The 15387-nt window shown below is 41.3% G+C and overlaps 1 protein-coding gene across 7 annotated transcripts in view; it reads right to left on the bottom strand.

Moving 5' to 3' along the window:
* Window positions 1-15387, bottom strand: part of JADE3 (jade family PHD finger 3) — a 69024-nt gene that overhangs the window by 16411 nt on the left and 37226 nt on the right. For all 7 annotated transcript variants that reach the window (XM_071746877.1, XM_071746848.1, XM_071746826.1 and 4 more), the window contains 3 exons: window positions 7142-7299; window positions 5130-5320; window positions 831-1042 (listed from right to left, as the gene is read on the bottom strand). In XM_071746877.1, the coding sequence (XP_071602978.1) occupies window positions 831-1042; window positions 5130-5320; window positions 7142-7299 (561 nt within the window). The remainder of the gene's footprint in view (window positions 1-830; window positions 1043-5129; window positions 5321-7141; window positions 7300-15387) is intronic.

Raw genomic sequence — 15387 nt, 5'->3', positions numbered from 1 at the left:
CTCAGGCTCACGTGGCTGCTTCACACAGTGAATCAGATCAGGAAAGCAGCTGGGCAGGAAGCCAGCCCACTGCGAGCAGGGGAATGACAGGTCCTTTTTCAGCCAGATATGTCTTCTGAGTATTACTTGCAGTCGGTACAAAAATATATTTTGAAAAAAACCTTCTTAGACTCTTTTCAATTTATAGCAAAGCCCCCCTCCAGAAGACACAGAAACCACAGGACTCATATCCCTTTCTTGATTATAAGGCCTGACTACACTGAGCTCAGTCAGCATAAAGTCTTGGCTACATCTGAAACACTATAAATGTGAACAACATTCAGACTGACAGCATAGTTACTGCAGGTGCTTATGCCTTCTAAAAAAGATCAGTCTGTTCAAGTGCCTACATGTGGTTTCAGATGGCTAAATTTGGACAGCCCACGTCTGGTCAATTAACTAGTCAGTCAAGGAGTCAAAGCCACAGCCCTGAAACAAACATCTTTAGATTCTTCATACAGGCAAGCCAGCATTTCCTGTCCTGTTTATCTTCAAAAGCAGGTTTAATAAGAGGGGAAAAATTCTTTACAGTCACAGAGGAAGTACTTTTAAGTCCCAAGAATACACTTTGTGCTCCTATTAGACTACAGTTGTCCACACATTTGCCATGCTAGGCCACTTAACCTACTGTAACTGTTAGGGCACAAAAATCCATCCTAGTATTGTACCACCCTTCGTACCTAGAAAATCACAAAGCCCTCCAATTAACATTTAGTCCCAGTTCAAATTCCACACTTGCCAAGGTAAACTAAGACCACAGGACAGTGTCAACACTTCTTGCAGGCACCAACCTGATGGACACAGATGTTACACTTGTCACAGAACACCATGTCATTCCCATCTTCACTGTCAGGGGATCGGCACACATCACAGATGACATCTTCATCATATTCAATACCCAATCCTTCTTCAGTCTCAATAGCATGATTCATGTTCTCATGGCAATGCCTCTCCAGCACTTCAATTGTCTTTTCCATTGTGTTTTCATCTAGGGGCCCACATCCTGCAACAAAGAATAGGGAAGGGGAGTTAGAGGACTGAGTCTGAGATGCAGGAAGACAAAAGAGTATCTTTGAGCAACTAAAGCAGTAGACACAGCATCTTCTCTCCCATCACGCCTACTGAAAATTAAAAAGTGAAATAAAAATAGAAAACCTGTTTTACTCACTGGATAATTGCAGCATTATCCCATAAATAATAGTATAAAAGCCAGCAATGTGCCCTTATGGCCAAGAAGGCCAATGGCATCCTGCAGTGCATTAGAAGGGGGGTGGTTAGTAGGGTGAGAGAGGTTCTCCCACTCTGCTCTGCCTTATGGTGGGGCCACATCTGGAATACTGTGTCCAGTTCTGGGCCTCTCAGTTCCAGAAGGACAGGGAACTGCCTGAAAGAGACCAGTGCAAAGCCTCCAAGATGATGAAGGGAGTGGAACATCTCCCTTATGAGGAAAGGCTGAGGGAGCTGGGTCTGTTCAGCTTGGAGAAGACAAGACTGAGGCAACCTCATTAATGTTTATAAATATGTAAAGGGAGAGAGCCAGAAGGATGGTGCCAGGCCCAATGATAGGACAAGAGGCAACTGATATAAACTTGAGCACATGAGGTTCTATATAAACACGAGGAGAAATTTTTTTACTGTGAGGGTGACAGAGCACTGAAACAGGCTGGCCAGGGAGGTTGTGGAGTCTCCTTCTCTGGAGACATTCAAAACCCTCCTGGATGTGTTCCTGTGTGACCTCCTGTAGGTGACCCTGCTCTGGCAGGGGGTTGCACTCTATGATCTTTCAAGGTCCCTTCCAACCCCTAACTTTCTGTAATGCTGTGAAATATATGTAGAACTAATCCTGAATAAAAGTTTAAGTTGTACAAAAAACACAACACTGCACCGTGTGGAAAACATGACAGCAAAAAAGAGAGACAGCCATTTCTGTAACTGCCAGCTGCTCCCATACAACCCTCTCTCCACCTACATCACTTTAAGAAACACTACTGACATCCAAAATTACACACAATGTTCTTCTGAAGATTAACTCTGGAAATAAAAATTATCAAGAACACTTTATATCTTATAAAGATACAGAAGTTGCCACCATCCAGTACAATAATTGAGTGATAAGCATGATGAGTATGGAAAGTGCTTTTACCATTTTGTTGGACTTCAAAATATAAAGTAGGATATATATATATAAAGTTGGGAATCCATACTATCTGTTCACTTGAACACTACACATACTATATACACTTACTGCTAACCAAACTTAGCTTAAGCAAGAACTACTTTAAAAGCATTTGCCATAGCAAAATAATAGAGACTGCTCCGCAGATTGCAGCTTCAGGACAAACATCACATAAGAAATGCTACAATGTTCACAGCTACACCAAATCCTCAAACTGCATCCTCTCAAAATCCTCAGTCAAAAATGATAACGCTGCCCATAGTTCACTAGTTACTCAGACCTTCAAAGTTTGGGACATACATCTAACATCAGTATCACAGAATCATAAAATGGCTAGGGTTAAAGACCATCTAGATCCAACCCTTCTGCCATGGGCAGGACCACCTATCACTAGATCAGGTGCTTAGAGCCCCCCCATCCAACCTGTCCTTGATCTTTTCCAGGGACAGGACTTCCACTACTTCCTTGGGCAACATGTTCCAGTGTCTTACCACCCTCATAGTACAGAATTTCTTCCTAACACATAATTTACATCTCCCCTCTTTAAGTTTTAAACCATTGCCCCTTGTCCTCTCACTGCACACCCATGCAAAAAGCCCTATCCCAACTTTTGTAGAGATTCACCCCCTTCAGATGGCTGGCTGTGCTTCTTTTGATGCAGCCCAGGACAGGGTTGGCTTTCTGGGCTGCAAGCACACATTGTTGGCTCATGTTGAGTTTCTGGTCTATCATCACCCCCTCCAAGTTCTTCTCCTCAGGGCTGCCCTCAATCATTTCTCCTCCCAACCTGCATTTGTGCATGGGATTGCCTCAACCCAGAACCTTGCACTGGGCCTTGTTGAACTTCGTGCTGTTTGCACAGGCCCACTTCTTGCGCCTGTTAAGGTCCCTCTGGATGCCATCCCTTCCCTCCAGTGTGTTGACTTCACCACACACACAGTTTGGTGTCATCAGCAAACCTGCTGAGGGTGCACTCAGTTTCACTGTCCATGTCACCAACAAAGATGTTAAAAAGCACCAGTCTCCGTACCCACCCTTAAGGAACACCACTTCTCACACGACTCCATTTGGACACCGAGCCATTATTCACAGCTCTTTAGGTGCAACCTCCAGCCAGTTCCTTATCCAACGAGTGGTCCATCCATCAAATCCATACTGTGTCAGTTTAAAGACCAGAATGTCATGTGAAACAGTACTGAATGCTTTGCACAGGTCCAGGTAGATGATGTCTTTTGCTCTGCCTTTGTCCACCACAGCCGTGACCCCACTGTAGAAGGCCACCACATCAGCCAGGCAGAACTTGCCCTTAGTGAAGCCGTGTTGGCTGTCACCAATCACTCCTTTGTTATCTGCTTGCCTTAGCAGAGCCTCAGGAGGATCTGATCTTGCCAGGCACAGAGATGACACTGACTGGCCTGTAGTTCCCTGGGTCTTCTTTTTTTCCATTTATGAAAATGGGGGTTATGTTTCCCCCTTTCCAGTCAGCAAAAACTTCACCAGACTGCCATGACTTTTCAAATATGATGGGCAGCAGAGGCCAGCATTTTAACTGCTGGACTATGCATGTGAATAAGGCCACTAATTTTGATTCCTTGTTGCAACAGATAAAACAGGAACATAGAAAAGGCAAACGACTGCTGATACCAAGTGTCTTCTGCCATTAAACTGTTCTCTCTGATGCCTGGGTATTTTCTCACTCCCTGAATTAAAAGACCTACAGAACCATTCAGATGGGGAAGGGACCCTCAGAGCGCTCCAGCCTCATCCCTGGCTTCAAGCAGAGTCAACAGTGAACACAGACAAGATTGCTGCCTAAGAGAGATATCTATCCAGATCTTTAAAATATCCATGGATGGAGATCTGTCCCTCAGAAAAGCTTTGATTTTTCTAACAGCATCCCTGTATGCTTGGGAAGCTTGTCCTTGCTTCTACTTCTTACTTAACATCCTTTGGTGCTGGAGCTCAGTCCTGCTGGAGTTCCCTCCTTCACCAAGCCAGTCTCCTGACACATTTACTTGTTTTCTGAAATGTCTGGAAGGATCTTTACTGTGCCTGGACTGTGCCTGTCTAAAGTCCTGCTAGCTCTCTTCAGCAGTTCCACTCTTCAGAGTTAACTCTCATGTCCCACCAACCAGTTACCCAAATATGTAGAAACCTGCTCTCCTGTATTCCAGGGCTAGAACACTACTTCCATTCCTCACCTCTCCTCAAGATCTCAGTCATCACTTTTTCAAAGCTATTACAGCCAATACTACTACTGTGGATTATCACACCCCTACGTGTTCCTTCTTGTTAGAGAACAGCAAACCCAGGAACAGGCAACTATCTCCCCCTCTTTTGCTCATCTGTCCTTCCTAAAGGCCCTGCAGTCATCCATGGAAGAATGCCAAGCACACACTGGCTATTCCACTGCAACTCAAGTTATTCTGGTGATAACTCCAAGGTTATTTTCCACAGCTGACTCCCCTTCATAGTCCCCTATACTCACAACTTGAATGTAAAAAAGAAAGTTTACTTAGCTGATTAAGAACCCAGCATGCAAGCTCCTCAGAACTCGGAGTTTGTTGCAATATGTTCATGTTTAACAAATGGAAACATCTGCTTTTCCTACACAAAATTTTTAACTTTTGAAGCCCTAAAATTAATTCCACCTGGTGTGGGCTTTTCGCCTCCTGCCTCAGTCTGCAGAAGTTGCACATGATTTTGGATGTGAAGAAGTTTTTAGGCACAACAGGTAAAACATAAAACATTAACAGATTGAGCAAGGCGTTATTTAAAGTATTTTTACCTCTTGTTTTTCTTAGCATTTCCATTCAACTTTCATTCAGGCATTTTTAAGACATCTCACACGGCAGACTACAACACAGAACAAATTAACTGCTGCTTTTAAAATCAGAATGTCTTGTAAAATTACCCATTTCTGTAAGCTCTTCATTTAGCTCCTGAAGCCAAAAGATGTCCATGTCGTCCAAGTCATAGCGACACACAGATTCTGCCAGTTCCAAAATGTTAATGTAACCTGGTTCTGTGGGCTCTTGGCTAGAACAGTGGATGTATTTCCTGGGTCGTGTATACAGTACTTCTTTCACCTTTTCTGCTACAACCCTAGAATGAAAATTGTTTTTTTTTTTAAAAAAAATAATGGCAAGTTACAGTTTTTAAAGACCCATCCTTACAAGATGTGAAATATTTGCTGTAAGTGCAAAGAAACTTCGTGTTTCACAGATCTTAAACTAGCCAGTGAGCACAGCCAGGCTCAGAGAGGAGTTCTGAAAATGTAATTTCTTCACACAAAATGTGCTAAGATTTGTTACATATACAGAACCTTTTTTAAAGTGTAAGCCTGTGCATATGATTTTCAATTTAACAAACACCACCAGTGCAATGATGCAAGTTTTTTTGAAACCCACAGAAGTATTAGGAACATAGGAAATCTTTGTTCTATATTCCTCTTAAATGACAGAAGGAAATCTTGTCAACTGTTTTCTTGAAAATAACAGCTTTTTCAGGAAAGTTTAATTTATTCTACTGGGTAGAAAGGCAGGGGGCATGGAAGGGCTTTCCCCTCAGCTGGGATCAACAGTCTACTCTGATTTTGTAAATGACAGTTCATCCACTGTAAAAATGTATTATTTTGTTATGTAAGAACCACTCTGATGCCAAGCAAAAACGTAAGGGCAATAAAAGGGCTAAAAAACATGCAGGAAGCAAGGTAGAAAAACACTGGTGTTTTTAATCCTGCAATTATTTTAAGAGACAGAACTCAGCATTTCATTAGTAAACTAGCTTATAGGAATGGAAAGACTGAAGTTAACTAGATAAAAGTCAATCTTTCTCCTAATTCAATGCAAGAGGCCTTGCATGTAAAAGGAAGCTAGAAAGATACTGAATGGAATGGTGCCATGTGTGAGCAGCTCACCATGCTTTCTGGATCTAACCCTCCACAGGACAAGAAGAAAAGCTGTGGGAAATAAGAGGAGTACAGAGGGAGCAGAAAACAGTCAAGCAGTATTCCATATTTACTGGACAATGTGGGTTGCCAGTATTAGCACAAACAATGTTCTGCCATTCCTCCTCCCCTTCACCTTGCTCATTTTATCCTCTTGTTCCCTTGTGAGTTTTTCTTTTCTCTGGTCTAGCCAAATCTATAGCAATTTTTTCCTCTAATGTAATACTGCTGGTATGAGATGCAATATATTTATTTTTAATAACTTGGTACTGACAATAGGCCCAGTGAAAATTAAATTGTGCTGGTATCAGGGCTTTTGCTGGACAATTCATTTATCTTCATCTCAAAGATCATGCTGACAGTAACATTTCTATGTTGAAACACACTGTTTCCACCAGGAAAGGTTTCAGGACTAGATGGTTACATTTTCCTAGTCTAAAAGCACAGTGTGAGAGAACAGAAGTCAAGATAGTACTGAGTTCTAAAATGGTAAGCAGCAAGTTGTGTCCAGAGAAGTCAGAAAGGGTTAAAGCTTTGGCAACAATAACCAAATTGAAATTACATGAACTTTATCAGGTATCAGTAACTCCTTCATGCCTAGTGCTCTATATCATCATGTTTTATAGAGAAGCCTTTCAAGTAACACATATAAGTTTGGGTTTATTTGCAATGTATTAAACTCAGTGTACTCATATGAGAAAATAATTTTTAACTCACAGCCCCATGTGATTTAGGAAAAAATATGTCCTTTTTAAAGTCACAATGTAGATACTATAACAGACAGAACCAGGTTTGGACTCAAGTGCCACAGAACTGTTTGCCAAATTGGTATTTGTTTAAGAACATGCATGAAGGCTGCTGCATTAGAGACTTAAATAGCACAAAAAAGCTGAGTCCATTTAGACTACTCATTTTTTAAACACCACCTCCTCTAAATTAACATTTTGTTCTCTTGATCTGCATCTGATTTCCATTACCTGAGAGAAGGCTGTGGGATAGTTTCTGGACTGGCTGGAACTTGAACTCCTTTCTCCCATTCTTGTTTCCACGTGTCTGCAAAGACATAATATTCTTCAGGGTTGACATGGTGAGAATCTGGTAGTTTCATGGCACTGATGAGATCCTTGCGGAACACCTGTAAGAAACACCAGAGGGAAGAGTGGCTTAAGAAAGAGTGTTGCACTGAAGGAAGCAGTAGGCATTTTTCTTCATCTACACTGAAACAATGCACACACTGTTGATGTTTAAATTTTAAAGAGTACTGACACACAAATAATTCAGTTTCAAATTGCCTATATTACAGCTATTTTGGTGTATCACATGCAGTAGGAAAGGAAGTTTATGCTAACTCAAAACCACGCGGCTGCTTGGAGACTGATCAGAAGGAATAAGGCTGTTATAGGCAATCAGGGAAAGGGGGACAAGAAGCCTGGCACCCCATTTAACACTCCCCATCATGTCACGTTCTAACAGCTCACTTTACTTGCCAGTCTGTAGGCTTTATCTCAACTTAGATATGAGTTAGCATCTCCTTTTCTTTCACTCAGTTCAGCTACTTTAAAATGTCATATTCATCACAGGCTAGGAACAGTTGCCATGGCAAAACTGATGTATAGGCACTTCTTCATTTATTAAAACCACTTCAAGTTCTACTGGTCAGGATCTCAACATCGAAGATGAACAGCTGCCTGCTGCCTTTGCTGAAACATTAGACCTGTGTTGCTCTGTGCCTGAACCCCAGCAATGTCAGCATAATGACACAAATCAGCTTCAGCTTCCTTTAGAAAACCTATGCAGTGAAACACACCAGCATTAAACAAAGCAAACCCATCAGTGACTTCAGATGTAATATTCTACTCTTGGCTCAAGAGGATTAAGTTTTTATGGGCACAAAACCACGATTACAAAACACCTCAAAGCTTAGTTAATGTCAGTATCTGTCAAAAACAGGTGCATACAATTTAAATAGAGTGCATATGCATCCTTTGTGGGTTTTTTCCTTCACTGCCACACTGCACTAGTTCAACATTCATATAAGCAGAACAGTGACTGTGGCTTGGTGTTAGGGAGACATGACAACTAACTACTGTATTATCATAATGAGGAATCAAATCCTCAAAAGGCAATAAAATGAAACAGAAAATGTCCCTGCAATAAGCTGTGGCAGGTTGAACTCTCTTCTTACTAATTCAGTTTTACAGCCACAAGAGAAGTAAAATATCTTCATATACCCTTTTCAATTTGACAGCACCAGACAGGTTATGCCTACTGCAAAAATTTTCAGCTGTTTTTGGAAATCATCACAAAAACATTATTTTAACAAGCTCTGTGTTAAAACCAGGTATTGAAATAGGCTGACAGTGACCTGAAAAATTGCTATTACTTCATTATGTCCTACTATTGCATCTCAAGTGGGCTGCCAGGAAAGCAAGCTGACTGGGGGACCTCAAAACCACAGAGTCAAGGCTCCCTGATTTATTACTGATGTGTTACCTGCTTTGGTTCAGACCAGACTGTTCAGTGTTTTCTATGTGAAATTCCTCAGGTCCTAGTGGGCTTGTATTAAAAACTAAGTTACAAGAGTGAAAGTATTAAGACTGTGAGAATCCATTTTTTCCAAGCAGTATGTGTACATACAGACAAAAAGGTAAAATTATTTATGGCACTTAAAATGCATTTTAGTTTTCCATGTTACAGGTACAGAACAAGGTTTAAAAGGAACACTACCATGGCCCAATCCCGAGAACTCCAGGAGAAAAAAATAATCCAATAAGAAGTGAAATGACTGGTAAATTATAAGATATCCCTCAAACTTTATCTGAGGTAAGTGCTATACAAACTACCTTTAAGCCACTGATAGAGTATGGAAGTAGAGTGCTTCATATCAAGCCCATTATTTTTTGAACACTAGATAAAAAAGCCATTAAAGGCATCAGTATTCATTAAAGGCATCTAACTACATCACTTAGCAGCAAATTCATCTTCTGATCATCCATTATGTATGTGAACTGTATCATCCCTGGTTTTAGAGCACAAATCCCTTGGAGCATAGATTTTTTTTCTGTAGATTTTTTGACTGCTGTACAGTACCTATCACATGATCAACAAGCCACAAAGTTCTCTGCTTCGTATTTCTAAAATTTACAACAGAGGTATCTCTGAAGGTCAAAGACTTAAGTAATGTAAACACAACAGCTGAAATCTTAAGGAATCCCAAAATTTGACCAAGATTTCCTAAGAACTGCCTATTCATAGTTGTGATAACAGTGCAATTGAGTATTTCCTGCAGATACCTAGAACAGTTACTATCTCTCATAATTCTTAATTTCTTCCCACGTGGCCAAGCAGGGTCATCCAACAGTAAAATACTCTTGGAGAATAATGTATAAGAACACACACTTTGATTGTTCATTCTGCATTTACTTTGTTATAGAAGTAAACTCAACCACCCAGGGGACCCTGAGAGTGTTTTCTGATAAACAAGTAATTATTACTTCAGCAGTCAGCCTCAAGGCTATGAACTAAGCTAACTAAACTAAGAGCAGGCATGTGCCTTTGGGACTGAAATAACTTTTCCTCATGTTTGTTTCTTTTGGATATTTAACTGAAATACAATGCTGCTCCTTTATGAAATATATCCATAAAGCAACAGCTAATCCACTCCACAGCACATACTCTCCTCTTCGCAAGGACCACCTTTACTCCTCTCAGGTAGCTGCAGGCAGTGATAAGGTCTCCCCTCAGCCTCCTTTTCTCCAGACTAAACAACCCCAGCCTCTCCCTTTTAAGACTCATATTCTAGTTCCTTCATCAGCTTTGTTGCCCTTCTCCAGCACCTCAATATCCTTCGTGAAGCAAGGGGCCTAGAACTGAACACAGCACTCGAAGTGTGGCCTCACCAGTGCCAAAGTAAAGAGGCACAATCACTCCCCTTCTCCTGCTGGCCACCCTATTCCTGTTACAGGCCACCCCTATTCCTTTTACAGGCCAGGATGCTGCTGGCCTTCTTGGTCACCTCAGCACAACACTGGCTCATCTTCAGCCAGCTGTCAACCAGCATCCCCAAATCCTTTTCCCCTGTGCAGCTTTCCAACTACTCTTATTCAAGCCTGTATTATATGGGGTTGTTGTGACCCATGTGCAGGACCAGGCACTTGGCCTTGTTGAATCTCATACAGCTGTTGGCCCATTGATCCAGCCTGCCCAGGTCTCTCTCTAGAGGCTTCTAACCTCAGGGCAGATGAACACCCCTGCACAATTTGGTGTCATCTGCAAACTTACTGAGGATTCATTTAATCCCTTCAACCAGATCACTGATAAAGATGTGAAGCAAGACCAGCCCCAACACTGAGCCCTGGGGCACATCACTGGTGAGCAGCTGCTGACTGGATTTAACTCTGCTCACCACAACTCTCTGGGCTTGGCCAGCCAGCCAGTTTTTAACCCAGCCAAGAGTACATCTGTTTATGCCATGAGTAGTCAGCTTCTCTAGAAGAGTGCTATGGGAGACAGTATCAAAAGCTTTACTGAAGTCCAGGTAGACAACATTCACAGCATTTCCTTCATCCACTAGATGGGTCACCTGGTAACAGAAGATGAGGTTAGTCATGAAGGACCTGCCTTTCCTGATCCCCTGGCTGTCCTGCACTTGCCACATGAGCACACTCAGGATGAACCACTCCATGATCTTTCCCCATACCTAGGTCAGGCTGACAGATGTATTGTTCCCTTGACCTTAATTCTGCTCCTTCTTGTAGACAGGCATCACATTGGCAAGCCTCCAGTTGCCTGGGATCTTCCATTAACCAGGGCTGCTGACAAATGATAGAGAGACTCTTGGTGATCTCCTCTTCCAGCTCCCTCAAGTACTCTAGACCCCACAGACTTGTCCAGGTGGCAGAGCAGGTCATTAAAAACCTGGATTATGTGGGAGGTTATTCTGCTCTCCATCCCCATCTTCTATTCTCTTTCATCTTAATAACCATTACTCCTCGTTCTATCACTACATGCCCAAGCTCCACATCAGTTATGGGAAGGCTGCTGTTTCTTGCCATGCAGAAAGCACAACCCTTCAACTTTATTTTAATATAATCTGTAATATCATAAATACTGAGAAGACGTGAAAAATCAGCATGGCAGGTCTAGGCTAATAAGGCATTCCCATCTGGAGACATGACTCCAGAGAAGACTCAACTAGCACTGAACATCTGTACCATAATAGAGAAGGGCCTTGCAGAGATGAACTAGAGCCAACTGCAGGTAGCAGAGCCATGTCTGTACACACAGAAATGAGAAACTCCCCACTGGTGTAAGCATTCACAGAAGTCACTGGGTGATGGTGGTTTTTAGCCCTGCTTACCATACAAGACAGCTTGGTCTGAATTTGCCATTTCATTTTGCTGCCAGGAATTTTTAGGTTCCGCTGAAATTGATGCAGCACTCCAAGAGAAGGATGGCAATGAAATATGTGTTTTAACAATAGTAATAATAACAACAACAACAGTAATAATAACTTAAGCATTTTATTGAGAAGCTAAATTGTGTAATGCTTTAGAGCTGGGGCTTAAATCTAGAACTGGAGACCTTGTTCTTTGGTCAAGATTAGCTTTTTGCTCTGCAGTTAAGTCTGCCTGGATTTGCTGAGGCAATGAGAACTCAAGTCACCTCTGCAGAGATGTACTGCTATCTTAAAGCCTTTAAAAGCTAAATTCTACAAAAAATCTCCAGAAATAAGGATGCTCTGCTCCCCCATGGCACTAACACACCAAGTAATAACAATATTGTGGAGCTATGGAAGGAAAGATACGGTTCATAAGTTTTATTTGTTTTTCAGACTTCTGAGTCCTATTTGGAAATTATGTTAGAAGAGCACGTCCAAGTAGAATTATCATCTTAGAATTTGTTTATAAATGCTTCACCACAAACTGTCCATGACTTCTACCCAAGCCCTCCTGTGCTTACTCTGTGAATACATCAAGCCTGTGAAACAGATTATTTTGTGTGGTGTATTGTTATCCACTAAAGACATCAGGGAGGATACAAATAGTTTTATAGATAATTATAGAAAACATTAGCATCAAAGACAATACAACAGTCTTCTACCAATCCTATTTTTGCTGAACAATGCAAACACCAGAGCTGCACTGGTAGTCATGCACTTTTTGTTCATGATCATTGCAAATCTAAAACAAACAAACAAACAATAGTAAACTACCTTTTCCAATACCTCTCTGCAAGCTACTTCTGAAGCTAACTGATGCCATTGCTCATTCACCTTGTCTTAATGCATGTGTCAGGGTAAACAAGTGGATTGCATCATCTTTTAAAAATGGAGAGAAAACTTCTCTTTCTTCTTGTGACACTCTCTCAGCTCCTGGATAGTTGGATCACCTGCTCACATACCACCCAAAAAGGTGGCACCGGCACCTTGGCCAGGACTGGGAACCCAATTTATGGGTTAACTGCTCTGTTGTTAAAATCAAAGCAGAATTTCTGCTGGATTGGATCTAATTGCTTCAGTCCTAAAGCCTTCCCTGCAACCTGCATAGCCCCAAGAGTCAGAACCCCAAGTAAGTCAGCAACATGCATTTCCTTGTCAGAAGACTTGCTGCCCCAGAAAGACAGAGCCATGATTTCTAAAAGGCAGAAGGCAACTACTGTCCCATCTGGTCACCCTGCAAGACTATGTCTCAAAACTTTTACAGAAAAGAGCATGGAACAGAGGCAAATATCCTCTCTAAGCAGAGAAAGCAGTAAGCTTATTTTATTATTGGAGCTCTTAACACCTTCAGCAACATTTAAATGCATTTATAAAGCAGCAGTTTACACCTCCTAAATAAAAAAAGCCAATTTTTAATATGCCCTATTACAAGTGTAATACAGCTACATAGTATCTAAGCATTGTTCAATATTTGTACAGATCACAGAATACACCAAGTTGGAAGGGACCCATCAGGATCATCAAGTCCAACTCCTGTCCCTGTGTAGGGCACCCCCAGGATCACACCATATGCCTGAGAGCATCATCCAAACACTTCCTGAACTCAGGCAGGATTGGTGCTGTGACCACTTCCCTGAAGAGCTTGTACCATGGCTCAGCCACCCGGTGGGTAAAAAACCTTTTCCTAATATCTAACCTAAAACACCCCTGATTCAGCCTCCCACCATTTCCCTTAGTCCTCTCTTTGGTTACTGGAATGAAGAAATCAGTACCAGTCCCATCTCTTCCCCTTGTGAAGAAGCCACAGACTGCAACGTGGGCAGCCCTCAGTGTCCTTTTCTCCGAGAAGAACAAACCTCATCTGCTCCTCATAATTCATCCCTTCCAGACCCTTCACCATCCTTATGGCTCTCTTACAGACATTCTCCAATAGCTCGATGCCCCGTGGTGCCCAAAATTGCACACAGTACTCAAGGTAAGGGCATTACCAGTGCAGAGATGGTTCACACTATGTGCAAAAGATTGCCCATTTAGAGAGAATGAAGCTCAAAGGACAATATTTGGTTTGCTCATCTTGGATAGGCAGAATTTTTCCTGTTAACTGTTGCACTCTGGGTATGAAGCTTCTATGGAAGAGTCTGGGGACTCAAACAAGGTGGGTTTTTTTGTTGTTTGGATGGAGGTTTTTTTGGTAGCAAAGTAAACAAAAGGCAACATAATTATAAAATGGAACGAAGCTGCAGTTCCAGGCATGTACACTGACAGGACTGAAAGACTTCAGATGTTAAAGAAGCTGGGACAGGCAGAAATAAGTGCAGCATTAAATTTATAGTTTCCGAACATCCACACAATTAGGACATGCACTGCAGTAAATCCTAACCTTTGAGCTCCTACTCCCTAGAACTGTTTTTATGGATTATCAAAGACTCAAACAAATGAAATATCATAATTCTCTTTTAAGTAGCTATGAATCTTCCCTGCCTCCTCTACAAGCCTGTATAGGAAAAGCCAGGAAATCAGATACTAAATCAACTCTACCTACCGTTTTATCTCTGGCAGTATCTCATGAGCCAGAAAAACGTGCAAGAACATGTCAAGTTTCCTTCTGGTTGCTAATCAGATATAAGCTTCTGATTTGGGGATTAATCCTAGCAATCAATTTTGAAAGTGGTACTAATTCATACAGATATCTAGAAAAATCTCTCCTCATTATCTATTCCATTTTTAATCTTGTTTAGTTCTCAGTCTTAACAACTTCTTGTAGCAGATGAGCTTCACAGTCTAATTGCATGATGCATGGAAAGAATATCCTTTTAATTGCTACAGTTTTCCTAACTTTTGGCCTCATTCATCTCCCCCTCACTCCCTGCCTCTGCTCCCCAATTCTTCCTTCACAAGGACAAGCAGGACTGAAGCTCTAGCTGTGCTGTTTCCAGGCTATTCATACTTTACTGTTACACCTGCTCATTCTCTTACAAAGGTACAGTAGCTCAGCCTTTTCACAGACAAGCTTTTCCATGCCCTTATACATTCAGGGTACCTCTTGCTAAAGAGTTCAAAGAGCCTGAGACAGTATCTCAAAGCAAAAAAAAAAAAAAAAAAAAAATCCTTGAAATAACCAATGATGTTGCACTTACAGAGTCACTGTTAATTGCCTACACATTGTAAAATACATATAAAAATATTAATTTTTTAAAATAAACTAACCCAGGCAATCTAAAAAATACCTCATCGAAATGCATAAGGTGTGTTCACCAGAGGTCTTGAAAAACCAGTACAGATGCCCAAGTTAATTCAGAATTTTCCAAAGTAAGCATGTACATAAAAGTAACAGTCTTCTATTCTATTACATATAGCACATGCAGAGCACTATGGTTTAACCACATTGCCTATTCAAACAGAACCAAACGAACCACTTTGAAATTGCAAAATTAATCCATTTTCTGCCAAGAGTCTAGTCCTACAGGGCACTGCTCAGGATCAAGACCTGTGATTTATGTGGCAGTTAAATGCCACTAAAAAAATAACTTCACATACCCAAGTAATGAAACCAGACCATTTTCTTGTAGAAGACAAGCTACATTTTGCATGATAGCAGAGCTGTCACTATCAACAGTGAGGGATTAAAAACTACTATTGCTGTGAGATTCAAAACCCTATTGGCAAAGTGAGGTAAAATACTGCCATCTTAAATGGAAAGAGTTAAAAAAAAAAAAAAATTTAACTCCTTCACAGTGTCAAGAGGGAGAGAGGAATGAGAAAAAAATTGTTTGAGCATCAGAA

Source organism: Heliangelus exortis, chromosome 1, assembly GCF_036169615.1.
Source record: "Heliangelus exortis chromosome 1, bHelExo1.hap1, whole genome shotgun sequence".
Lineage (NCBI taxonomy): Eukaryota > Metazoa > Chordata > Aves > Apodiformes > Trochilidae > Heliangelus > Heliangelus exortis.
Note: the sequence above shows the minus strand (reverse complement) of the source record. Positions and strands in the feature narration are given on the sequence as shown.